The sequence below is a fragment of the Bubalus kerabau genome, chromosome 19 (genome assembly GCF_029407905.1).
Source record: "Bubalus kerabau isolate K-KA32 ecotype Philippines breed swamp buffalo chromosome 19, PCC_UOA_SB_1v2, whole genome shotgun sequence".
In the NCBI taxonomy this organism is placed as follows: domain Eukaryota; kingdom Metazoa; phylum Chordata; class Mammalia; order Artiodactyla; family Bovidae; genus Bubalus; species Bubalus kerabau.
The window spans coordinates 27,098,157-27,125,691 of NC_073642.1; the positions used below are offsets into that span (position 1 = coordinate 27,098,157).

Below are 27,535 nucleotides of genomic sequence, written 5' to 3' on the forward strand. Positions count from 1 at the left end.
CCTCGCGAGCAATAGGCAGACTTGTTGTGGAAAGGTTCTTTCATGCTCTCTGCCTGTGGGGGACAGGGAGAATTGCAAACCCAGTTGCATTCAGTCCGGACCATCCAAAAGAAACAGCCCAGGGAAACAGAGTGTGATTAGCATTGGAAGCTGCTGGAAGGGAGGCCTCTTTGTCGCCCGCTTGCCTGTTTTCCTATTACGTCGAGGCAAGAAAAGGGAAAGTCCATAAAACACAGGCTCCCGTTTTACATGCTAGAGGCCCAGCTTTGAAAAGTGCCCACATCTGGGTGTCTGGGGAAAACACCATCAGGGAGACATGCTGTGGGCTGCCGCTGAGCAGGAGCTGTTCGCACGACCCAGGCGCTGTACCTTCCTGTGCCCCCCCTCTCCTTAGGGATGGAAGGCATTCCTGTGCATCTGTTGGGGCTGAGCACGCGCCCTCCTGTGCAACCACCCCTTACAGAGTCACTGCGGGTCTACATGACCACAGCTGCGTGTTGTGCTGGTGTGTATGTGTGTCCTTGAAACTCCACGGTCCCCATGTCTTCCGGGATGGCTTCCTGGTGGGTCCAGCCCACCTGGCTGGTAGTTGGCAGGATGTGCAAGCAGAGAGTAAAAGGAAGCAAAGACAACCTACAGGGAAGGTGTTGCTCCTGGTCTGTGCAGAATTTAGAGTCAGAAAGAAGCCGAAACACCCTGTCAAATCACCAAGCCCCATCTTATCTTGGGTCCAGACGCCCTCTAGTCCACCTGCAGCAGACAGCTGGCAGAGAGTCAGGGCCCACGGATTTTGTCTGGGGCCCACCTCTTCCTCCTCTGCCTCTTCTCTGAGGCAGACACCTGGCAGAGAGCCGGGGCGCACGGATTGTGTCTGGGGTCCTCTGACCCACCTCTTCCTCCTTTGCTTCTGCCTCCATCAAGGCTTCACCGTCTCCCGTGTGACCATCCATCATCCCTGCTGCCGGTTCTCCCTGCCTTCCATCCGGCCCTGGAAGCATGTCTCTAAAACCACACTCAGGCTGCTCCCTGTCCCGGATCAGACCAATTCCGAACCCTTTCACAGGCACCCAGAGCCCTTCGCAGGGGACATGCAGACAGTGCTCAATCCATGGGGGTGAGGGGGCAGGATATTATTATCCTTGAGAGCAAATTGATCAGCTGAGCTTGCGCACCCCCTGACCCCCACCACCCTGATGGCTGTGAGCCGGATTCCTGTTACTCCCAGGGGTACGATGGCAGGCTGCCCCCGACTTCTCCCCTAATGGCTGGTTGCTCACTTACTCTGGCTGAGTAAAAACCTCTGTCCTGGGAGCATCAGAGATAATTGACAGCATCTGCCAGCATGCTGCACCTCCTGATGCAGAGAGGCCACTCTGACAGGAAGCCCATGCTTGGTGTGTCTGTTCGCTGATCATTAGCTCTGGACCCCAGCTAATGGGTGGTGGGCGGGGGCAGCAGTCTGTGGAACGGGATCCGGTTCCCTCCCGTGTGCTATGGGTCAGCTTTCAGCCCAGCCACCGTGTTTCTCCCTCTCTGGAATTTGCAAGCACACCAAGGTTTATTTTCATTCCATTGCCATGAAATGTCCGAAAAAGCTCCTCGGACCGCTTCTCAGAATGGGGCAGCCCACAGGTCAGCACTTCTTCCCCACGCGCTCAGCTGCAGAAGCGGAAACCAAAGGCCCAGACCGAGCACCTCATGTCCAGACCACAGGGACAGTGAGGTTGGCATCCTGGATCTTTGCCAGCCAGGCCTGAGACTTTGTTTTCTTTCCACATCCCAGCGAAAGTCACTGTCTGCGGTCTCAGAGCCCCCAGAGCTCAACAGTGCAGAGAGCAGACACACTCTGGCTCTGATCATGTCTGATCATGCTTCTGTGCTAACTAAAGCCCTCGCCCTCCTCCATGCATCACAGACACACCCCAGGGCGCAGAGCTGGGCAAGTGGAAAGGGCTGGGTTTCTGCCCTGTTCACCCCAAGCACCAGGCCCCCCGGCACAGCAGCACAGCTGCCCACTCATCAAGATTCTGTGCTTGGGCTGGACACCAGGGCTGAACCACGAGGTAGGAGTGGTCCTTATTTCCTGGAAACCCTCTTCTGTGTTCAAGGTTGAGCGTCTGAAAGCTTATGAAAGGAAGAAGGGGGTGGTCCATGGATTCCTGCCCTGGAGGGGAGCTCACTGCTACAAAAATCCCACAAAAATCCCAAAGCACAGATTTTTGTTTTCTCCTACCTGGCGGCTCAGGATGGTGTCTTGGGCTCACAGGTCTGGGATGGGACACGTGGAAAGGTGGTTCCTGTTACACCTTTGGAATGGAGTTCAGGGGCTGATGCCAGACACATTTGGTTTTGAATCCTGGGTTTGCCGTACTGACCAATGTCACCTTGGGCACGTCACTGAACTCTCTGAGCCTCAGTTTCTTTATCTGTAATATGGGATGTTTTTCAGAGATGTGAAAACATTGATGAGGTTCTGGCTCTGTGTACCACACTTGGATTTTAGAGGGCATGCTAATGAGAGATGAGGGTGCCCACAAGATGTAAATCAAAGTAAAACAGCAAAGCTGTCAAGTCAGAATCAGAAAATACAGAAAGTTGTCATTTTTCAATAGACGATTATATCAATTCTTTAAAATGTTTTTGAAATGTCCATTTTTTTTTGAAAATTATTTTTAGTGCTCCTGTTTCCTGGTGTTGCCGGGCTTAGGCTGACTGGTGGGCAGTCACATGGTGCTGCTTTTATTGTTAAGCTTTTCTCCAGGCTCTGACACCAGGGTTGGGAGACATACTGTGCACTTCCCTGGTGGCTCAGTGGTAAAGAATCCACCTGCCAGTGCAGGAGACACTGCTTCCATCCCTGGGTTGGGAAGATCCCCTGCAGAAGGAAATGGGAACCCATTCCAGTATTCTTGCCTGGAGAATCCCATGGACAGAGGAGACTGGCAGGCTGCAGTCCACCGGGTCACAAAGACTCAGACACGACTGAGCGACTAACACTTTCACACTTTTCACTTTCAGATAGAACCTCCCTTCTTCCTCTGTTGTGATCCCTAACTCAGCATACTGCCATTGTTTTTGCCAACTTATCTGTCTGCCCCTGGAGGCTGTCAACTCCCCGAGGCCAGAGACCACATAGGCTCTGAGTTATCTTTTCTCTCCAGTGCCTGGCAGATACTTGGCATAGATAGCTCAGCACACTTCACTGAAGACATGGCTCACCTGGGCTTAGTTCTTTTTTTTCTTTTTTTCTGGCTGCACTTGGAGGCATATGGGATCTTACTTCCCTACTGCTGCTGCTCCTGCTGCTAAGTCACTTTGGTTGTGTCCGACTGTGTGCGACCCTGTAGACAGCAGCCCACCAAGCTCCCCTGTCCCTGGGATTCTCCAGGCAAGAACACTGGAGCGCCCCCTGCATTGAAAGCTCGGTGTCTTAACCACTAAGCCACCAGGGAAGCCCTGCCGGGCTTAGTTTTAAATGAACTATTCACTGCGTCTTCCAACTGGGTGGGGTCCTCTTTTAAGACATCTTCCCTTGTGGGGGACACACATGCTAGGGGCCCCAATTAAAAGGCGTGACTGGAGGAGTGAACAGTGTTCAGATTGTACACCTCTGAATGCTGAGGAAAAGAGTTGAGAACCACAATTCAAGTTATTTTGTATTTCTCCAAAGCAGAATTGGAACTCAAACTCGGAGTCGTAGGGAGGTGCGTGCGTGCTAAGTTGCTTCGGTTGTCTCCAACTCTTGCAAACCCATGGATTGTAGCCTGCCAGGCTCCTCTGTCCATGAGATTTCCCAGGCAAGAATACTGGAGTGGGTAGCCATTCCCTCCTCCAGGGGATTTTCCCAATCTAACAATTGAACCTGGGTCTCCTGCATTGGCAGGCAGATTCTTCACCGTCTAAGCCACCTGGGAGTTTTAAATATAAAGGGAGTTTTAAATATCTCTACCCCAAGGGCTGTGAGCTTACATTGTGAGGCTAACGTGGTCCATATGAATGCAGACTCTGAGCCGAAAGGGCAGGGTGAACGGGAGCCCTCCAGGTCCTCAGATGCTGATTCAGGTTGTGACTGTTCAGCAGCTGCCCCTCTCCAGGGCCCTACTCCCTAACTGAGCTCCACAGCTGCCTGTCCTCTCCAGGAAGGGCCTCACGGGCTCTCCTCCATACACCTCAGGCCGCAAGTGAAGAGGGCAGGGGATCTGTGAGCCGTTGTTCTGCCTGCCACTTCCTGTCCAGGGTGTGGCCAGGAATGACAAAGGGACACCCTAGCATCATTCATACTTTCATAGTGAAAATGAACACGGAAAATCTTTCCAGTTAATGCAAACTCTTAAGATATTTTTTTTCCATGTTCCAAATCTCACTCACCCACACAGGACATAACGTTTGTAGCTGTAATCACAGCATCCGTAACATTTGGTGCTGAACTTTCCCGCACGCTCTTGTCATACCTTGTGGTGTTTCCAGTCTTCACTGTGGCCTCCGCTGCTGACCGTGTTTACTCAGCAAATGAATAGATGTAGTTTACAAAGCCACTCCCCTGTCACAGCCAGCTGTGCGGGGACAGCTCTTGTTTCCTGCCCCTGAATCATTTCCTTAGTACAGCCCCTGCTTCAGGGCGACCACCTGCAAGGCTGTGACCGCAGCCGCCCCTTCTGATGTGGCCACTGTCCTGTTTTCCGAGAAGACTGCATCCACACAGGCTTCTCTTGCAGGGTGTGAGCAAGATAGTTTCAGTACCATGCCAGCACACTGAGCGTGCTTTTACCAACTTAGTAGGTGAAAAATTGTACTTTGAGATTATTTTAATTTGCGCTTATTTTGCTTATTTTAATGGTGAAAATATTTCCCTACTTGCTCATTATATGTGTGTGTATATATATATATAAATATATATATAAATATATATATATAAATATATATATATATATATATATTTATGTATTATTGTTGTTTAGTTGTGAAGCCATGTCTGACTCTTCTGCCACCCCATGGACTGTAGCCCTCTCGGCTCCTCTGTCCATGGGCTTTCCCAGCAAGAAATCCCATTTCCTTCTCTAGGAGATCTTCCTAACCCAGGGATCAAACCTGTGTCTCTTGCATGTCATGTGTTAGCAGGCAGGTTCTTTACCAGCTGAGCCACCAGGGAAACAAAAGCAACTATACTCAATAAAATTGACTTTTTGAAAAAACCCACTTATTTCCTAAATATTGGCAACCTAAGCTGGGTTTGATCCCTGGGTCAGGAAGACCTCCCCGCCTCCGGCCCAAGAGGAGGAAATGGCAACACTCCAATATTCTTACCTGGAGAATCCCATGGACAGAGGAACCTGGCAGGCTACAGTCCACGGGGTCGCAAAGAGTCAGACACTACTGATCGACTAACACTTTCACTTTCCAACTTAAAATATAAGACTTGGAGCCTTGATTTGGAACATGAAGAAATAAAATCAATCAACACTGAAAACGATTTAGAGATCCAACAGGTGTCACCCGCTGTGCCACTGGGGAGCAAGGGACATTCAGGCTCCTCCCTGTCATCCCCACGTCTACTTTTCCTGACTCTCTGCTGACCTTGTTTCACAGGCAGCTCCAGCAGCAGCAGGCAGAGCTGGAAGTGCACCAGAGAGACGGGCTGTCATCGTACGACTTGTCGCAGGTGAATTTCTGGAAAACTTTTTCCCAGTTAGAACTGTCTCCAACCAAAGGACTGCAGACTAAATCCCCTCCGCCCAGCAGGTGGTGTTGCTCCCTCCACCCACACTGCAGAAAGCATTTTGGCCCCCAGAGAGTGTGTGTGTGCAGTGGAGGTCTACCGTGACTCTCCCATGCAGAGTGTAGAACACAAGCGTTAGGAGCTGCGGACAGCCAGTACCGTAAGTTCCCTCCATACGAAGTTCAAGTTGTGAGCTTTCAAAGATGCAAATGTGGGTTTGCATATCCAATCACATGAGTTAGTTCTCGTGTCTGGCATACACTATCACGTGTGTACAGCCTGTACAATGGTTGTGCTCGTGTGTATTTACTGTACAGTACTATATAGGGGATAGCAGTGCAGTGTCTATTTCAAGCCCAGGGTGTTGGGAAGCAAGCATAAAAGCAGTGATGATGTAGCTGGTGCTCCTGTACTTTTTAAGGTACTGTACTGTAAGATTACACATGTTCTCTTAATTTTTTTTGTGTTCATTTTTTTGTGCAGATATATGTGAAAAGTATTATAAACCTATGAGAGTAAAGTACAATATAGACGAGTGTATTAGTTGGGCACCTAGGCTAACTTTGTCAGACTTACAAACGAATTGGTCTTATGAACATGCTCTCGGAATGGAACTGGTTCGTATGTAAGGGACTTACTGGTACTGAGATCCAAAGGCTGTGTGGGAACTTGGAGACCACCCAGCTCTGAACCTTGTCAGCTCTGCAGCCTCCTTGCTGCCCCTCCCACCTTTAGTCTGTACCCTGATGTTCTCAGGGGACCTCTTCCTGGCCATCTCCTCAGGCCCGCCTCCTTCCCTTCTCCTTCCTTCTCTTCTCACTGCTTCTGGCCTTAGAGAAACTGAAGCTTGTGTTGGTACTTGGCGTTTCTCTCCAATTAAACTTTATGTTCACTCTCCCTGATATTTAGACTAAGTTGATCATTTTTATTTCTTTCTCTCCAAGTGATCGGTGGAACTCCAGTGAGCCTTCTGTGACCCTTTGTTCACACCCACACCTGTGTGTTCTATCTTTCACATATACAAAAGCTTCCTGCCCTACCCAGTACCCCAGCATGAGATGCCAGCAATTCTGAGGGAGAGGGATCTGGTGTGTCTGTTCTGCCCCTCACACCCAGGGATGCTGTTATATTTTCACATGCAAACAGGTGCCTGTCCCCAACCTACCAGCTGGAGTTCATGATGCAGGGAAGTCCGTGGAGAAGGCAGATGCAATCTTTTCCCAGGAAAGAGATCCGCGGTTTGCCGAAATGTTTGCAGGAATCAGTGCATGTAAGTTCACAAAGAGTGCTGACATGGTGAGATGGTGGGATTTATAGTTGCCTCCAGCTGGCCACCCTTGAGGGTGAATTTTCAGCGACTACTGCAAGGTGTAAAAGGAACACCAAATTCAGGGGTCCTAATGAATCCTCTCTATTCTTAAACTCACCTCTCATTTACCTGTTACCTTGGGGCAACCACCTGACATCTCATGGGCCTCTGACATCTCATCTTCAAAATGTGAGGAATTGGAGTAAATGAGCTCTATTCATCATGGTACAGTTTAGTATTATCAAGCCAAAGACATGTCCCTATTTTTAAAAAAATTTTAATCTCTAATGTAGAGAGGACCATATTTGAAAATAAAAATATGCATAAAAAGGAAAATAAAAATGATCCAGTATCATACCACCTACATTTAATCTTTTTTAACTTTTTAAAGCTTGTCCTTTTTGTCTTTCTACACGTTGTTGTTCAGTTGCTAAGTTGTGTCTGACTCTTTGCAATCTCCTGGGCTGCAGCACACCAGGCTTCCCTGTCCTTCACTATCTCCCGGAGTTTGCTCAAACTCATGTCCATTGAGTCAGTGATGCCATCCAACCATCTCATCCTCCATCTCCTGCTTCTCCTCCTGGCCTCAACTTCTCCTCAACTTCTCTCATCAGGGACTTTTCCAATGTGTCGGCTCTTCATATCAGGTGGCCAAAGTATTGGAGCCTCAGCTTCAACATCAGTCCTTCCAATGGATATTCAGGGTTGATTTTCTTTAGGATTGACTGGCTTGATCTTCTTGATGTTGAAGGCCAAACAACTAACATGGAGGGAGCACAACCTCCCAGGAGGAGACAACTGGGTTAAAGATTTACTGAGCATGGCCCTGCCCACTAGAGCAAGACCATTTTCTACACATATGAATTCTTTTTATATACAGAATTGAGCTCATACTGTTTGGTAGCTTACTTTTTCACGTGTCTATTACGAACATCTTTCTAGGTTATTAAATAATCTGCATTGTTATTGCCTGCGTAGCGTTCCATTGTATGAGTGTTCATAAGTCATCCTTTGCGGTGGTCACCAGAGTGTCCACCTGTGTTAGTGCCGCTATTAGAGAAAGTGGTACCATTCATGGGACTTCCCTGATGTCCAGTGGTTAGGACTCTGTGCTTGCACGACAAGGGTTCCAGGTTCAATCCCTGGTCAGGGAACTAAGATCCCTACTTGCCACACAGCGCAGCCAAAAAAATAAATAAATAACAAAACAATATAAGAAACCTAATAAAGAAAATGGTGCTGTCCAAAGTTCAGGTGTCACATGGAACCCACTTGTGTAGCCGCCTCACTCCCCAACTCAGACTGCCACAGAGATCAGTCTGTGATCACATATAAAACTTGGAAATGTTGTTGTCAGTTCCAAAATTCAGAAAAAAAGATTCCATTTTCATGTGATTAGCAAAATACAGCACAGTTGGAATCAGTTTAGGGAGATATTGCTGACTCATCCCACAGAATCGTGGGAAACGCAGTAAAGGGACAGGACCCCCCGGTACCATCCTCCCAGGACCAGGGAACGGGGACAGTGTGGCCTGGGGGAGGACAGAGAGGCCCTAAGCAGTCCCAGGCCTCCTGCTGTCAGCTCGTGCGGTGGAAGACCCCAGCCCTATTCCCATGTGGCTGGGGACTGGATGCTAGAAAGCAGGAAGCTGCCTGAACTGGTGGCTCAGACGGTAAAGATTCCACCTGCAGTGCAGGAGACCTGGGTTCGATCCCTGCGTTGAGAAGATCCCCTGGAGGAGGGCATGGCAACCCACTCCAGTATTCTTGCCTAGAGAACCCCATGGACAGAGGCGCCTTGGCGGTCTATAGTCCATGGGATCACAAAGAGTCGGACACGACTGACTGACTAAGCACAGCACAGCCTGAACTGAGGGCAGCAGGTGCCAGCGCAGCCCAGCGCCCGGCTCCGAGCAGAGGACAGACCTGTTAGCATGACTCGAGGGCTCCCTGCTGGTGCTCCCCCTCCTCCCCATCGCTGGTCATCCACATGTGCCAGTTGCCCATAACAGTATTTCTTCCACTTTCATAGAGAGATGTGGTTTCATCCAGCAAGAGGAAACAGTCCCACATATCACTGGTTCCTCTTCCTCTCAGATAATCCTGAAATATTTGGCCACACCCACAGCATTTCTGGGAAATCCATTTGAAATTTTAATGTTGTACAGACATAGACATCTTCCCATAGAGATGACAAAATAGAAAAAAAAAAGTTAACAGAAAAGGAAAAAGAAGGGGAAAGAAAATATGTAATCTCAAAATTTTCCCACCAGCCAAGCTGCTTTCCTATATGAAAAAGCAACAGAGAGTTGGTTCAGTGGTTAAGAATCTGCCTTTCCATGCAGGGGACGTGGGTTTGACCCCTGGTCGGGGAACTAAGATCCCACACACAATGGAGCAACTAAGCCCACGTACTAGAAATACTGAGCCCTCACACTCCAGAGTTTGTGCTCCACAATAAGAAGCCCTAGTGCCTCAACTAGAGAAGAAACCCACACATCACAAGGAAGACCCAGTGCAGCCAAAGAAAGAAAAAAAGGAACAAAAGGACCTTCTCAGATATATGCCATCTACTTATACTTCCTGGAAAAAATCACTTGCAGGAGAATTCATTGTGAAATGAATCAAAATACAGAACCCAAGATTGGAAATGATAGGTTGGAAAAGTAGTAGCAATGAAAAAGTGAAACTGGTAACATATAGAATTAATATAAAAATTCTTAGAAGATACAAAAGATACGTAAAAATAAATAAAAACCCAAGTCAAATCAGTTCAGCAAAAATACATACTTTGGGCGAGGATACTAGGAACAGAAATTTCTCATCAGTCTATACTATTTTTATCTCTGACATTTACAAAGATATATAACTTCAAGTATTAAAAACATAACTACTAATGAATGATTAAAAAAAAAAAAAAAGGAAAGGAAAGAGGTCTCACTTCCAAATCATTTCCAAGAAAAGACAAGGACATTTTTAGCAACTTGCAAAATACTCAGAAGAAAAATAAAGTGAAATAGAAGAAACTATGAATAGCATGAGTAGTGCAATAAGCTGATGTCCAAGGGCTCCTGATTGCTAATTCTGGAATGGTATGCCCCCAAAATATGATAGTACAGAGTGATATGATATGATATGATATGATAAAATATGATAACAGAGTGAAACTATTTAACCTGAAAGAATAGATGCTGATGGTGCTCCAAAACCAAGGAGGAAAGCAGAGATGTTGACCTTGCTGCACAAAGAAAAGTTAGAGCGTTCAGTGGGGAAAGAAGCTTATTTTATATAGATAAAAGGTGGAACCTAAAAATGAAGATACATCATGAACATTGAAATGTGAAATCCAAAAATAGTTTGAAACACAAGAAAGCCTGATAAAGCCAAATTGCAGTGGAAGATTTCAATATGCCTTTCTTCATCTCTAACCACTCATGTAGCTCAAAGTAATAAGAAAGATTTAGAAAGTTAAAATTTATATATATATATATATAATTTTATGTGCATGCGTGCTCAGTTATGTCTGACTCTTTGCAATCCCATGGACTATATATATAGCCCACTAGATTCCTCTGTCCATGGGATTTCCCAGACAAGAATACTGGAGTGGATTGTCATTTCCTCCTCCAGGGGATCTTCCCCTCCCAGGGATTGAACCCACATCTTCTTATTGGCAGGCAGATTTTTTACCACTGAACCACCTGAGAAGCCCATGTGATTTTATAGACATATGTAATTTTGTACCCCACAAACATTCTGGAGCATTGAGAAAAATAAATGTTTCTTATTTAACCAACAACCAAAAATCTTAAATACATGAGAAAAAAAATGGCTTGTTTATAGTTAAGAGAAATTCAGAAGTCTTTCTTATTCCTGCAACTTTTAATTTTATTTATTTTTTGGCAACCCCATGTGGCTTGCAGGATCTTAGTTCCCTGACCAGGGATCAAACCTGTGCCCCCACCAGTGGGAGCATAGAATCTTAACCACTGGACTGCCAGGGAAGCCCCCCTCTTGCAACTTTTAGCCTCGTCTCTTTCTCTCCAAGATCCAAGGCCTTATGATTAGGTTAGAAATACACACCCAAGATCCGATCTCTTTCCATCCTGTAGGGATTTCCCATTGAGCAACACCGTCATCACAGCAAAAGACAATGGAGCAGTAAAACTGTGCAGTGCCTCCGTGTTTTTAAAAACATCATGGAGGTTTGTTGACACATGTGGGAGATTTAGCCATGGTCCCTTTAGCCCAATCCCTGGGCCCCAAGTCTGGGATCCTGAGTGTCCATCTCTGCTCATGGTCACCCAGGGAAGGATCTGCCCGCTCTGCCCACCTCCCCACCAGCAAGCCAGAGATAGGTGCAGATGTGGGGTCTGTCCAGGCACAGAATAGCTGCCATGTAACTCATCTGCATCTCCTTTATTCTGGTATCTTACTGCAAGTGGAGATGTTAGAGATTATAGGAATAAGATGCAAGTGGGGTCTTTGAGCTTCTGGGGAAATGGGAGGGTGCTTCGAGGGAGCCCCGGACCCCTCGATTACAAGAGAGAGTGAGAGAGCTCCCATCCCCATTGCTGTTTCTCAAACTACCACCCTCTTGCTCATGTCAGATCTAAAGGCCCAGCTGGGGTTTGAGCCCATTTCTTGAGCCTCTCTGTGGGGGTGCTCGGGGCTCCCTGCCCTGGAGTCTATAGGGCGGGAACTCCTCCAGGGTGACCCTTGCTCTACTTTTCCCAGCGGAGAAGAAGATGATGAGCTCAGCTTCTGCAGCAGGAACACAGCAGATCTACTCCCAAGGAAGCCCATTCCCTGCTGGACACTCGGGAAAGGCCTTCAGGTACAAGCTGGGAGTGCGGGACATGGAGCAGGGGTGGGCAAGAGGGCAGGAAGAGGCCTCTACTCAGTGAAGCCCTGGGTCTCAGAGTATGACTCTGTGTGCAGCAAATACTGCCAACCTCACTTAGTGCTTACCCATTCGAATGCCCGGGCTTCCCAGATGGCTCAGTGGTAAAGAACCCACCTGCCAGTGCAGGAGATGTGGGTTCAATCCCTGGGTCAGGTAGACCCCCTGGAGAAGGAAGTGGCAACCACTCCACTATTCTTGCCTGGAGAATCCCGTGGACGGAGGAGCCTGGTGGGCTACAGTCCATGGGGTCGCGAAGAGTCAGAGATGACTGAGCACACACACACATTTGTATGCCAGGGCCAGGCTGAGGGGTCCGGGAGCTCCAGTTCTGACCTGCAAGCCCTTGATGAGCCACCATAAATACAAAGTGTCGGCTGCTGTTTCTTGGATGTGAAAGGTGCCAGCCACTGTGTTTGCAGAGGTGCCTGCCATGGAGAAGGGAGTGAGGTGGCTCAAGCCAGGACAGACCTAGGGACACCTGACAGGGCAGCAGAAAGTACCCTGTCCCTGGGTTTCTAGAGGCCACAGCGAACTCCAAGGGGGAGAGGACCACTCAGCCCATCACGCCTGGGGTCTCAGCCTAAAGGGCTGCTCATGGGAGGTATAAGTAAGATGTTGTGCTTCCGGGGGTTGGTTCTTAGCATCAGGGGTCTCTTGTAAGTCACTGAGGAAGCCAGCAACACCACCAGGGATGGGGCCTGGCTCCAGGGGCTCCCAGGGCAGCAGGAGCAGGGGCTGGGGAGCTCAGCTAGGGCACAGACACCTTCAGGGAGGGTGGTGGGCACTTGTGGTAGCCATCGGGTACCCCCAGACCCACTAGCAGAAGCATCTCAGACCCGTGCCTGGTGGGATGGGGCTCCCCAAGCAGCCCAGCCTCTGGCTGACTTGGCCAGAGCTGAATGTCCAGTTGAGAATCAGGCAGGGACCAAGACTGGGCAGGTGGGCCAGCCACCCCAGGAACAGGTCCCAGCCGGGATGGCCCTCACCAAGGGTCAGTGGACCAACTTCAGGGGAGGCAGCAGGTGGTCAGCAACTGCGCCATGAGACATTAACCCCTGAGGTCACAGAGTAGCTCTGCCAGCCCCGCAGCTGGGCTGTAGTAGATGGTGACTTGTTCTGAGTCTCTGGGGAACTCTTTCCTGGAGCAGCTACTCTCTAGTCTGGGGATGGAAGAACAAGATGGTGGCCCCTTGTGAGCTGCCCCTGAGACATAATCCATGCTGGTCACCTGGCTCTGCAGAGCACTGGCCAAGGCTCCAGGCTCTTCCCCTGCTGCTGGTTACTCACCCACTCAGCACATGGTGACCTGCTGTAGTTCCATGCCAGGCCCGCCTAGGCCTGTGTTCATCGAGTCCTTGTAGCACTTGCTGCTTCCCCCTCACCCTCCCCGCCCCCTGCCATCTGGACAGAGGGCAGCCAGGATGGAGCAGAGGCCAGAGGTGAGGAGGGCTAGCCAGGCACAGCATGGTGGGGGCAGGAGGAGGGGGAGGCCCGGAAGCAAAAAAGCAGATGGCCACCTGCTGCAAGGGTAGGTGCATAGGCATCAGGATTGTGCTGAGCGGAGTCCAGGGGCAGGAGACATGGGGACTCCTGGAGTCTGGGAGGAAAAGAATGAGATGAATATATCAGTCTTGACTACTGTGCTCGACTTGGGAGTTTGGACTCATCACTGGGACGACTCATGGTAGAAGAGGGGCTTGAGGAAACAAGGTCCTGGAGAAAGTTTGTGATGACGGGGTGTAAGGGGTGGAGTGGAGGAGTTGCGGCTGCAGGCAGGTGCTTAGAACAGATGGTCCAGCCAGAGATGCTGAGTCTGCACCAGCTGTTGTCACTGAAACAGAAGAAGGGGCCGGTCCCCTTGTGGAGCCTGGCATTGGGGAGGCTCTCACTAGATCACTGGTCTATAGAACGAATGGGTTAATTAGTTAAAAGAGTGCCATGAAGCTGTAAGCTTGTAGGATGGCCAGTTTCCTGTACATCTGCAGGGCCTGAGCTGGATTGAGTGGGAAGGGACATGGGATGAGTGGCACTGAGCCCTTGGCAGGATGGCACAGCTGTGGCTGCACGTCCCTAAGTTTGTCCCCCACCCAAGTCCTGCTGTGGTCCCACGGGCCCTGTGCACCAGGGCACCTTTCCTGGGGTCCACAGCACTCCTGCCAGCTCTCCAGTCAGTGCTGTGAGGGCAGCCAGGGCCAAGCGGTGGAGGAGACTCCCGCCACCCCAATAGAGAACAGTGATCAGAAAAGGCCCCGAGGTCACTTACACACATCAAGAGATGGGAAAGGAGCCCTGTGTTAAGTGAGGAAGGGATCTCAGGAGTGAAGTTCCTCTTAATCACGGTTAGTGCAGGAATTTTTTTTTTGTGGCTGTGCTGTGTCTTCATTGTGGCACTGTGGCGTCTCTAGTTGTGGCACACAGGCTTAGTTGCCCCTAGGCACGTGGGATCTTAGTTCCCTGGCCAGGGGTGGAACCTGAGCCCCCTGTGTTGGAAGGTGGAGTCTTACCGCTGGATCACCAGGAAAGTCCCATGGTGCTCTTTCTTCCTTCGCAGCTCTGCCGTGGTGCACGTGCCTGGAGTGAACGACATCCAGTCCTCATCCTCAACAAGTCAGAACATGTCCCAGATCTCCAGGCAGCTCAACCAGAGTCAGGTGGCCTGGACAGGAAGCCGTCCGCCCTTTCCAGGACAGGTATGGGCGTCAGCAAGGGCATTGCCCCAGGTCCCCAGAGGGCGCAGAGCACCTGAGCTGTGCTCTCTGGGGATCCCGGCTCTGAGAACAAGTCAGCGCATGGAGCTGGAGCTGACTGCCTCAACCACGGCCAGGCTCCAGGGAGCATGGAGGCGAAGGGTACTTTGAGAACCAGGTACCCATCAATGGTACCAAGTCTGTTTTCACAGCCTTTTCTCCCAGCAGTCTGGAGGCAGCTCTGGGAAACCAGGGGAGGGGACAGGCACTCAGAGACCGTCCATCAGGAGCAAGCCCCTCACCACTCAGGACCTCAGTTCCCTTGGCCCCGGAGTGCATGAGGTTGTCAACATGGGGATGCACCTGCCTCCCTGTTGTCACTGTGGGGACATCTGTATCCTGGACCTTGCCAAGGTCCCCTAAGCGGAAGGCAGAGGACTTAGACCACTGAGTCCCTGGAGGGCAATTTCAACCAGACCCTGAAGATCCAGGACCTGAGTCCTGTTTCTTGGGCCAGCACATGTTGGCCTGATCCTGGGCATGGTGCCCAGCAGGCCAGGAGGCCACTGGAGTCACTATCAGCCCAGAGCAGGGCTGCCCGTGTAGGCTGGACCTGCGCGTGACAGTGACCAAGCGGGGCCATGGAGGGTGGGGGGAGGGGGCCTGCTGGTGATGCTGGCCCTCTCTTCGCTTTGTCCTGATTGTAGCAACTCCCCTCGCAGTCCAGCAAGACTCAGTCTTCTCCCTTTGGGATCGGAACGAGCCACACATATCCCGCAGACCCCTCGTCCTACAGCCCTCTCTCCAGTCCGGCTACCTCCTCGCCCAGCGGGAACGCCTACTCCAGCCTGGCCAACAGGACTCCAGGTTTCGGTAGGTGGGGACAGAGGGGAAGAATTCCTGGGAGAGCCAGCTAAGATCATTTCTGAACATTCTGGGTTTGGGGGTCTGAGCCCTAGGCTCTCAGAACCCTGGTACCAGGTCTGGAGATTTCCAAATTCTCTTCTCTCTGGCCATCAGGAGGCCAGTGGTGTCCCTAAGGGACTTGCTGCCTAGACCTTGGCTTTGTAGATCGACTTTATTATTGTCAAGGCTCTGGGTCTCCTGTGCACTGATGTCATCTGAGTGCTATTTTAACCATTTATGGCCCTTGGCAAGGACTTTTAGATCACCCAAGTCAAAAACCCTATACAGTAAGTCCCCTACTTATGAATGAGTTCTGTTCCAAGAGTACATTAGTAAGTCCAACAAAGTTAGCCTAGACTAACACAACTGGCTATATAGTACTGTACTGCCATAGATTTATAATACTTTTCATACAAATAATACATAAAAAAAAAACAAAAAAAAGCAAGTATTTTTAATCTTACAGTTCCGTACCTTGAAAAGTACAGTACTGCAGTACAATAGCTGGGCATATTCGCATCTTTGAAAGTTTTTATATAGGGAACTTACTGTGATCTTGTTTCAAAAAGCTGGGGAAGTGTGGGTCATAGGGAGGATGCATTGTGTCAATAAATTGTGTACATGATAAACATCATAAAATTCGCTCTCTTTAATATTACAAGAGGGATCCTATCCCATGGAAGAACACTTTGCTTAGCTTTGTTTGCACAACCTCAGGCCCTAAAGGGTTAACCGTCTGCTCCCTCTGGTGGACTTCCCAGGAGCCCCTGCCACTGCTCACCCTGCGGGTGTTTAAATGACCCACTCCGTGTGTCTGCCAGGGTCTGAGTGCCACGTCACAGAGCAGGAACTCAGAAAGGATCCTGGTGCTGGCAAGAAGCCTGAGCTGGTGTCCCCTTCCTGCAGGGCTGTCTGTGGAGACAGTCATGCTCAGGGGGCATTTCCTTTCCAGAATGGATCATTCTCAGGCAAGCATGAAGCAGACACCTGCGTTTCCATTTGAGCTGCATGTGTCCTTTTAGGGCTATGTCAGCTTTAGGAAGTATGTGGTGCCTTGCCCCTGGCCCACACCTGAGTCGTCAGCTGCCCCCACCCCCTGTCCAACCCCACCGCTAATAGAGCACTTCTGGCCCCGCAGCCCCAGGCCTGGGGGTTGGGCAAGCATTTCCCAACCCTTTATCTGTCCCTCCCCCTCAGATTCAGGTGTCTCTCTGCGTGAATCCCATAGACTTGTAGCAGGGTCTCACACTCAGCCTTTAAATATCCTTGCCAGATGATACGGTGAGTTTAGAAGCACAGCCCCCTGTTTCAGGAAGGAGAGGGCCTTCCTGAAAGGCAGCTGCTTTCAAGTCAGCCAGGAGCTCAACTTGGACCCACCCTGAGGTTGGAGGTCCCTGGTTCCCAGGAGGGCCCCCTGCTCGCTGCATGTGGAGAGACACCACCCCTATGACCAATCTGAGCACACTTGGCATGCAGGCACCTAGTCCATCCTGGGAGCACAGGGCCCACCGGGCACTGACCTACTCGCTGGCCCTCCTGATGCCAGGCCCTGTGCTGAGCCCTGGGAGGAGACTCAGCTCTGACCGGGTAGAAGGTCACAGTGCAGACTCCGAGGCCGGGGAGAGAGACAGCTACAGAGAGGCGGGCAAGCCAGTGCTGAAGGTGCAACAGCCAAGTCTGCTGGAAGCGAGTGGGGGAGTCAGGAGAGGCTCCCAGGAGAGTCAGCATTCCCCCTGGTATGCCTAGAAGTATCTCAGGGCAGCCCTAACAAGAAATGAGGGGACGCCACCCCCTGCCCCAGCGGCTAGAGCCTTTAGCTCTGTGCCTCTGTCTGGTCTCCACTTACCAAATGCTGGGCTCTGAAGTGCGAATGGAGGTGGAACGCAGGAAGGACAGAGCCAGGGGCTGAGGCTGCCACACAACTCTCTGACCAAGAGCAGGACTGCACAAACGGGGCTCCAGGCTAAGCAGCCGCTGCTACAGCTGCCATGCAGCTAGCTTACTTCGGATGATGATAATATTGTAATAATTATGATAGCAGCTCACTCATACCACATACTTACTTTGTGCTCAATGCTTTACACACTTGAATTTATTTAAAGCTCATGGAGGGCTTCCCAGGTGGTGCTAGTGGTAAAGAACTCACCCGCCTGACAATGCAGGAGACATAAGAAAAACAAGTTTGATCCCTGAGTTGGTAAGATCCCCTGGAGCAGGAAATGACAACCCGCTCCAGTTTTCTTGCCTGGGAAGTCCCATGGACAGAGGAGCCTGGCAGACGACAGTCCATAGGGTCACAAAGAGTGAGGCACGACTTAGCGACTGAGCATGCGCACACATACATATGCCTTCTGAGATGGCCCGCACCCTGTCTGTGAAGTGTGTCTCTCTAAAAAGGTCTACTTCTTACCTATCAGAAAAGAAAGAAATGTCTCTAGACGTTGCCAAATGTCCCTCCAGGATGGCGGCTAAGGGCAAAATCACCCATGCCTGAGAAGCACTGAGCTAAACTCAACCACTTAGGACCTCTGAATGGGACTTCAGGTAAACCTTGAGTCTTAATGCACTTTCCAAATCAAATGAATCTCACCAAAATTATTAGTTAGCAAAAGCTGAAAAGAGAACATTGAGTGCCAATAATTTAAGGAAGCTGTCATCCCCTTTGTCTACAGTCTAGAAATTGACAAGCTCCCCAAGATTCCGACTCTTGCTGTGAAAGCCCAGCCAGTCGGCCCAGATGGTAGCAACCTACTCGTATATTCTGTTTGGAATCCCTGGGCTGGCAGGTGGCCCAGGCATCCAGCCAGGAGATGTAGCAGCCTAGGTCTTACGCAGGCAGCCCGCAGAACACAAGAAGCACGGCGTGGCTGGAACCCATGCTTAAGGTTTGCAGTCACACACGTGGCTTTCGGATCGATGAAGCAACACTGGGGCTTTTTCCAGAAAGAGGCTTGTAGGTACATATCCTGGGGGTGGGCCACAAACATGCCCTGTTTATGGTCTGTGGTACTGGTCAGTCGGGGCCAGGGTTTAGTCTAAGACCCCACAGGGCTCTATCATCCTGGGGAGGTTATGTTGTAGTTATTACTCATTCTTTAATCAGAGAGGTCACTGATACAGCTCAGAAAAAAATGTCAGGAGCAGAGACTGCATGGCGGACTTTCCCCTTTAACTGTCCCACCACATGACGGGTGAGGTCATCTTCTAGATTGTCGGTGGATATAACTTCCTCCAGGAAGATGCAGATTGACTTAAGTCTCACAGCCCTGTCCTTCCAATTGCCTGTGCTTCCCTTATAAGCAGTCTTAACAGTTTCAATTGGGCTTCACTGCTGGCTCAGCAATACAGAATCCACCTGCCATGCAGGAGACCTGGATTCAATCCCTGAGTTGGGAAGATCCCCTGGAGAAGGAAATGGCAGCCCACTCCAGTATTCTTGCCTGGGAAATCCCATGGACAGAGGAGACTGGTGGGCTACAGTCCATGGGGTTGTAAAGAGTCAGACATGACTGAGCGACTAAACAAACAACAATTCCAATTGCCTAGTTACTCATCTGTCTTTCTCAATGAATTGGGCCATTGCAACCCACTGTATCCCCAGCCACTGCTCAGTGTCGGGTACATAGCATTCACTATGAAAACTATTTATCAAATCAATGCACGTGGGCTTCAGCATCAGACAGATCTCGGTTCAAACCCTGGCTCTGGTATTCATAAGCTAAATGAGTTGGGCACATTTCCTGACATCTTTGAGCCCCAGTGTCTTCATCTGAAAAATGTGGAAGATGGACTCATCTCTTAGCGTCAGAGTGAAGAAGAAATTAAAGAATGTCTAAAAAGTATCCCGAGGGATGCCTAGCACCTAGTCAGTACTCCAAAAATACCAAGCCCTTTCCCTGCTTCCTTAGCTAGCTTATGCTGTTTCTAAAGCAAACCAGTTCTTCCCTGGTGGTCCAGTGGTTAAGACTCCACATGACCAGTGCAGGGAGCATGGGATTGATCCCTGATTGAGGAGCTAAGATCTCCTGTGCCGCGCAGCAGGGTCATAAATAAATAGGCATACCCTGTAACAGTATTAACTATTTAGTCATCATGTTGCATTTACATCCCTATAAAAATAAATAAATGAATAAAGCAATCCAGTTCATTAATTTTTTTTCTATTGCATGCAGTTAAGAAAAGCACTTCCCTTCCCAGAAGTTTAAGAATTTTTGTTCTGAAATTTTGTCTTGTTCATGAATACAACCACCCCCAGACACAAGTTGGGGAAGCTAGTCTTCCTCTAATCCTCCCCCTCCCCTGGCTCTGGCTGTCACCAAGGAAGACTGATGAGAAGATGGGTATTAGCTTCATTATAAATTAGTGATATCCAGGAAGCCTCCAGTGGGAATAGAAGTGAAAGTGTATAGAGCGTTCTTATTTCTTCCTCCTATACTCCTCTTTCCTTCCTTCATTCTTGCCTTCAGCAGATACTTTTTAAAATTTACTTGGCTGTGTGGGATCTTAGTTGTGGCATGTAGGATCTAGTTCCCTGACCAGGGATTCAACCTGGACCGCCTGCATTGGGAATGCAGACTCTTAGCCACTGGACCACCAGGGAAATCCCAGCAGATACTTCTGCTTTATTCCAGGCACTGTACTCAGTGAAGCCTGGAACAGACGTTTTAATAGATAAGGTCCCTGGCCTTAAGTTATTCACATCTGGGGATGAGTCATCTTAGCGTGAAGGGCACCATCCTGAGAGACAGCACAAGTGCCACAGGCCAACTGAGGAGAGAGCATGGAGTCAGTCGTTCAAGGTCACATTCCATCAGGTCTCGGAGTACAAGTAGAATCCTGCAGGCGCAGAACAGGGGGAGGACGCACACGCCGGAGAGAACACAGGTACAGCGACACCAAGCCAGTCATCCCTGAATACATGAGGACAACCCTCATGGTCTGCCCCAGCCTCACCTTCAGCAGAGGTGCCTGTGTCCATCCATCCTCTGTCCCAGCAGCAGATGGCCCAGCTCGTGCTCAACCTCAGGGCCTCCAGGATGGGGTGGGTATCTGACCAGTGGGGCTTCCATCACTGCTCCAGCTGGGGCTGCTGCACATTTCATCTTCTTTTTTTAAGCATTTTATTTACTTATTTATTTATTGCTGTGCTGTGTCTTTGTTGCCGCATGTGGGCTTTCTCTAGTTGGAGCAAGCAGGGGCTACTCTTTAGTTGCAATGCACAGGGTTCTCATTGCAGTGGCTTCTCTTGTTTTGGAGCACAGTCTCTAATGTGCACGGGCTTCAGTGGGTATGGCCCTGTGGCATGGGGGATCTTCCGAGACCAGGGATCAAACCCGGTTCCCCTGGCAGGCAGATTCTTAACCATTGGACACTCAGGGAAGTCCTATGCATTTAATATTGCTACAGTTTTGAACCAGGACTGTTCTAGATTGTTCTATTCACAAATCATGGCAACCCACTCCAGTGTTCTTGCCTGGGAGATCCTATGGACAGAGGAGCCTGGCAGGCTACAGTTCATGGGGTCACCAGAGTTGGACACGACTTAGCAACTAAACCACCACCATTCCCAAATCGGGCCAGGGGACATGATTCTATGAAAAAGTTGTCCCTGGCCCATGGAATATCATGAGAGAGTGTTCGGGAAAGGCATTTCAGCAAAGCCAGATGCATTTGTTTAAACAACAGAATCCTGTATGCACAGTGGATTTAACTCCTTCTTGTGTGCAATCGGGAATAGTATCCTTACCTGAGTTTCTGGATCCCTTTACCAACTGTGGTCACGCAGAGCTTGAAAGGTGCTGTGGTGAACCATTCAAGGGAGTATATGTTTTATTAAAGCCCTTCATGTCTCAGGCAGTAGGTGAGATGTGAGATAGAAAGGGATTGACTCTTCCCTTTGAACACCATCTAAACTTCCACCCAAGATGAACCCAGTGCCCACTTATCAGGTGGGGAGTGGGGTCGCCCGTGGTCAGAACAACTGTTGAAGAACAAGTAGGGCCAAGATGGGACTTGTTCTGCTCTCTAGAGCTGGACAGTGAGCCTGTCACCTCCAAAATGTCATTGAATGGTTTGCAACAAGGAAAAGTGCCTGCAGTTTTTAATATGCCTTAGGATAAACCAACCCTGGTAGACTTAAAAAATATTCACAACCTGAAAGTTGAGAATTATGTTTTATTTGATGGGACTGGGCTTCCCTGATGGTTCAATGATAAAGAATCCTCCTGGCAATGCAGGAGACCAGGGTTGGATCCCTGGGTTGAGAAGATCCCCTAGAGTAGGAAATGGCAACGCACTCCAGTATTCTTGCCTGGAAAATTCCATGGACAGAGGAGCCTAGCGGGCTACAGTCCATGGGGTCGCAAAGAGTCAGACATGACTGAGCATGCACAGGATTTAGGACTTCAAGCCTGTGAGGCAGCATTTCAAGTAACCCTTAGAGAACTGCTCAGAAGAGGTGAGGGGAGAAGCCAGGTGATATAGAAGTTTTGCAACAAAGGGCAGGTAGTCTGAACATCAAAAGATTATTGTTAAAGAAGACCAGATAGCCAGGTTAAGGAATTTCACACTTTTCCATGTATGGGAAGATACAAGAGTCTGGGCTCACTGAAATCATTCCTTTGATGTACACCTCACCTATCTGGGGCCAGTATCCTATGTTTTCACATCCTGAGTTTCCTCAAGGCTCCCAGTAGGGAGTGGCTGCAGACTGATGGCGGCTGGACGGCAGGTATTCTTTTCTTCCTCGGTTCCCTCAGGGCTCACCAGCTCCCCATCATGGTGTCTGCAATTGCTGATGACTGTGACGTCCTTGTTTACATATATGGAAGGAAATATTCCCTTTCTCGCCCCCTTGGGTTAGTCTTTAAAATGTTTTAGGCAAAATTCTGCTCTTTTTTTTCTAAGTTTTGTTTTTCCACTAGGTATTTTTTGTAAATTGTGGACAGAAGCAAGGTCGCTCTTGTTCACAAATTTATCCAGCAATTCCCACAAAGAGACCTATCTCCTTGTCTAAGCTGTACCCAAATGCCTTTCCTCTCTAGCTAGTGGAGCTGAGAAACACTCTGCTAAAGAGACGGGCAGAAAGAGCCATGGCTCTTGGCCCCCATGGAAGGACCCTCATGGAATGCCATGTGTGGCTTCAGCTGAGTTACCCAGAAGGCAGTGAGGCTGGTGGAGGTCAAGTTTTGCTGAGTGAGGCTCTTCTACTGGCAGGTCAGGGTTCCTTTAAAGAGCAGCCTGTGAGCTGGGGTATCTGGAGTGGCAGAGACTGCATATCCATTCTCCTGCACATCTAGGAGATGGCTTCTCGGCCACAGACATGCCTCCAGCAGTGATCATGAAGGACTGAGGGCTGTAAGACTTTACCCTGGCAGATGCGCTCGGGGAGAACCACCCTCACTGCCCAGTACCCGCACCATCTGTCAGAGAGCTCCTGTTTCTGTTTCACCCATCCAGGCCTCGGGTGCCAAACCAGCTTCTTATCTGTCAGCCAGCATGAGGCAGAGGGGGACAGCAAGCACTGTCAGCCCGCTCTGGATGGAGTGCGGGGGTCCTCTGGGCTGTAGTGGTTCTTGGGTCTCCCGAAGTCATGGGCTGGCTTTTAAAGGAAGTGTCCTCTATGTCGGATCTTTCAGCTGAGAGCGGACAGAGTAGCGGGCAGTTCCAAGGGCGGCCCTCGGAAGTTTGGTCGCAGTGGCAAAGCCAGCACCACGGACAGCAGAGCGGTGAGCCGCACTCCCACCAGCAGCCCGGTCAGACTGAAGTGTTCCAGGTAAATCAGCGAGCACCGCCTTCTCGTAGGTACCCGCGACTTCTCTCTGCTTCCTTTCCCCCTCGGTCTCTGCCTCCCTGCTGTAGCACCGACTGCTGATAGAGATTGTGAGTTCTGGCCCCTCCCGGGAAGGTCGTAGCCCCGACTCCAGGGGCTCCAGGAGGAGAAAGAGGCGAGGCTCCCTTCTTGAGCCCCAGGCACGTATTGCTGATTGAAGCTGCCTGGGTGCCTTGCAACTCCTCCATTGTTTGATCCAGCTGTCCTCAACCATTTTGGCACCAGGAACCAGTTTTGTGGAAGACGGTTTTTCCACGGATAGTGGGAGGGGATGGTTTCGGAATGATTTAAGTGCATTACATTTATTGTGCATTTTATTTCTATTGTTATTACATCAGCTCCACCTCAGATCATCAGGCTTTGGATACCAGAGATTGGGGACCCCCGGTTTGAGCCATTCCCTAAGTGTGCAGCAGTAACAGATATCGCTGGCATACCACAGTGCAGGACTCGGCCCCCTTGGGTGTCAGAGCCCCACTTTCAGCCAGGAAAGTTCTCACTGGGAAGAGGCTCCAAGTGGGGGTGTGTCCCGTCCATCCTACCAGGTCTTCATGAGGGAGAAACACCTGATAACAAGAGCCCCCGGTGCCTTCTGTCACATTCTAGAGCCTGCCCCTCAAGGCGTGGCTGGAGCAGGGCTCACCTGGGACCCACAGGACTACAAAGCTCTCATGGGAGAGCTCTCCATTTACCCCACCCTCACCCCAAGCTGGGGCTTCCCTAGTGGCTCAGTGGAAAAGAATTCGCCTGCCAATGCAAGAGACGCGAGTTTGATCCCTGGGTCGGGAAGATCTCTTGGAGGAGGAAATGGCAACCCACTCCGGCATTCTTGCCTGGGAAATGCCATGGACAGAGGAGCCTGGCGGGCCACAGTCCATGGGGTCACAAAGAGCTGGACATGACTTAGTGACTAAACAGCAGCAATGCCTCAAGCTCCTTTCCCACCAGTTCAAGCAGCACCTTTACAGGCAAAGCTGTAGAACCCAGGTCCCCGAAGAGACAAAATCCTTTTATACTTGCAGAGAGGTGCCTCACCCAGGCCCTCACCTGACCACCCCTGACCCATGATGACTATCCCCGCTTCCTCCATCCGTCATGCTGAGCCCTGGCCCCTCCTTGTGCCTCACAGTCACCATTTAAGCAGATTTCCCTAACCTGGCTCTTCATGGTCACGATGCTAAAAGGAATTTTTGGTCAAATACATTTGTGAGACATGATTAAACAGTTATTCAGTTTCTTTTTTAAAAAATTAGAATATAATTGCTTTACAATGTTGTGTTAATTTCTGCTGTACAACAAAGTGAATCCGCCATATGTTTACATGTATCTCCTTCCTCTTGAGCCTCCCTCCCACCCTGCCATCCCACTGCTTTAGGTCATCACAGAGCTGAGTTTCCTGCGCTATATGGCAGCTTCCCAATAGCCCTCTGTTTTACACGTGGTGGTATATATAGGTCAATGCTACTGTCTCGTTTGTCCCACCTTCTCCTTCCCCTGCTCTGCCCTCTCGTCTATTCTCTACATCTGCATCTCTATTCCTGCCCTGCAGATAGGTTCATCTGTATGACTACAGGACTTAACAGAGCCTTTATGTACTAATGATGACTGAGGGTTTACAGAAGGGCAGCAAAGTACACCTCGTTTCCCAAACTCATTTGTCCGCAGAATTCTTTTCTCCCAGAGTGTCTCATGGGCCAAGAATTGGACACAGCACACTTTGGGAATTGGACACAGCACACTTTGGGGAAATTGCCGTAAAGGATTGAAATATAGCTCTGCCCATTTTCTGGATGGGTAGTCTGAGTCCCAGAGAACTTGAAGGACTCGTGAAAGGTGAAGTCTAACCCCACAGGGATTTGGCCTTGTCCTCGATGTACACGGTGAAGACAGCCCACGCAGTTCTCCTTCCACGTAGCCCTCCTGCCCTTCCCTGCACCACAGTGCTGTTGTATCTTGATTGTCGGTTGTGTGTATAACTTGCTTGGTACCAGACTGGTACCAGTGGGCCTCTTGTGCACCCTGTGTCCTGGCTAGGCTTTAAACAGACAGAGCTTCCTGCTGCAATGACATCTCCCAGGACAGCAAAGCTTCCCAGGGTTTCAGACATTGGAGGAACCCAGCAGAGCATCTGTCAGATGGTGGGGGCGGTGGGGAGGGTACGTGTTCCCAGGCTGCCCTGTTGGAGAGATGCCGTGAGGGTGGTGGGCAGGCTGGGCTCCTGGGACGTGCCACTGCCCGGGAGAATGAGGGATGAGCCGACTCCCCTGCGCTCTTTTCCTCTCTCCTGCAGGACATGCTGCCCATGCCCGGAGATCCAACCCAGGGGACCGGCAACTATAACATTGAAGATTTTGCCGACCTGGGCATGTTCCCGCCGTTTTCGGAGTAGCTGCGGGCAAAGCCAGGCTTCACAGAGCAGTGTCCCCCCTGCTGTGACGTCGACGCCGTCGTGAACAGGGGCCCCCCTTGCCCTGCTTGTCCTGTGGCAGGACCCCCCGCAGCAGAAGACACCTCATTTCCCCCCGCCCCCACCGTGTTCCCCCTGCCACTGTCGCATTGCTCAGCTTCTAACCCTCAGCAGTGGCTGCTCCGCCACCAAACAGGAGCCTGGTAGACGTCAGGGGTGGGTTTATTTATTGTATTTTACTTGTGTGTGCTTGGGAGGCCAACCCATTGGGTTCCTAAAATCTGGTTGTGAATAATCTCCTATCGGACAATTTGTGTCTATGTAAAGTTCACTTACAGCCCAGAGAGCCCAAGCGGCATGCCCAGGCCTGCCCTGGAAGCTGGAATCTGGTTTCTCCTGGCTTCTTACTTCTGTGTCCGCGTGGGGCTCAGGGAGTAGTGAGGAGAGAGGGCACAAAGCCTGTGTTCTCAGAGCTGGAGGTGAGCAGCCGGGGACCCCCAGGTGGACGCCGGCTCCTCTGTCTCCTGGCTCAGCCACATCCGTCCGTCCGTCCGTCCGTGTGGCCATGAGCCGGGGACCCCCAGGTGGACGCCGGCTCCTCTGTCTCCTGGCTCAGCCACATCCGTCCGTCCGTCCGTCCGTGTGGCCATGAGGCATGTACTTTGTGCCGCGTGATGTGAATCCTTGTCCTGAAGGATGTGCTGTGCCCGTGTCTGTCGTGTGTGGTAAGAGCGAGTGTCTAGAATCCAGGGTGTGTGGTGGAGGTGGAGCCCCGGCCAAGCTGAGGAGGATGCCCTGACCAGAGGGAGCCAGGCCTGGGGCCTGGGTTCCAGGCAGACAGGCTGAACTGAGCAGGCGGGCACTTGATGGCAACCCCAGGAGTCCCGGTCCAGAGCTGCTTGCTCTGCTAGGTCAGTTCTTCAGTCCAGGCAGGGGACAGCGGCTTCTCAGGAGGGGCAGAGGGCAGGTCTTCGAGGGAGAGGACTTGGGCTCCAGTTCTGGTTTTGCCACACACCCCCCACCCCAGGGCCTTGAATCCCTCAGGTTGTCTCAAGACAGAGTGAGAGCTGACTTCTAGAAGCTTGCCTGGCTAACTTCTGAGCCCCTGGTCCCTGGCTTGTTGTTTCTCTCAGATCTGAGATGATTCCCCCTTTTTACTTACCACCACTCCATCCCGTGCCCTTTACAGTAAGGAAGGAAACTCCTGTGTCCTCTTCTTTTCCCAATAGTCCCCCTCCTGTCCTGCCTCCCCATCCCATCAGCTCACCGACACCCATAGGGAGACAGGCTACCTACCCGTGGCCACCTCGCAGCAGGCAGAGGAGCCCTGCCCCCTGCAGGCGCCTGGCTAGGAACAATCCTTGTACCCCTCCTCCTGGGGTTCTGAGGGGCCCGGCGGGGTGGAGTCGCTTCTAGGCTACCTGAGCCGGGAGTGAGCCCCATCTGCAGGAAGGAGCCACGTGGAGAGTGTTTGCTCTCATCCTCTGAAAACTGCATCAACCCCAGCACTGGCCAGCATCCAGAGCGGATGGGCGTTCATTCTGGCCTGGGAAGCTCCAGCTGTTAAAGTCCAGCATTGTTCATGAGCTTACCCTTGGCTGGTAGCCAGCTTTGTGTGATCCCAGGTCATGGGCTCTAAATTAAAACTGACCTGACAGTTTCTAGAGTGGTTTTTAATCTTCGTGTATATAGTGGCGATTGGATTTGGGGTTTAGACGCACGGATGTCATTTTTAACCTTTAGAAGCCTTTTGGTTCCTGGGAAAATGGCAGG

General features: G+C 50.5%; 1 protein-coding gene across 1 annotated transcript in view; it reads left to right on the forward strand.

The window, feature by feature from the left end:
• Window positions 1–27,311, forward strand: part of ARNT2 (aryl hydrocarbon receptor nuclear translocator 2) — a 151,258-nt gene extending 123,947 nt beyond the window's left edge. The window contains exons 12-18 of the mRNA XM_055556223.1: window positions 5,587–5,659; window positions 6,863–6,986; window positions 11,763–11,862; window positions 14,483–14,621; window positions 15,326–15,491; window positions 23,162–23,298; window positions 25,646–27,311. Coding sequence (XP_055412198.1) covers window positions 5,587–5,659; window positions 6,863–6,986; window positions 11,763–11,862; window positions 14,483–14,621; window positions 15,326–15,491; window positions 23,162–23,298; window positions 25,646–25,744 — 838 coding nt within the window. The 3' untranslated portion in view covers window positions 25,745–27,311. The remainder of the gene's footprint in view (window positions 1–5,586; window positions 5,660–6,862; window positions 6,987–11,762; window positions 11,863–14,482; window positions 14,622–15,325; window positions 15,492–23,161; window positions 23,299–25,645) is intronic.
• The last annotated feature ends 224 nt before the right edge of the window (window positions 27,312–27,535 follow it).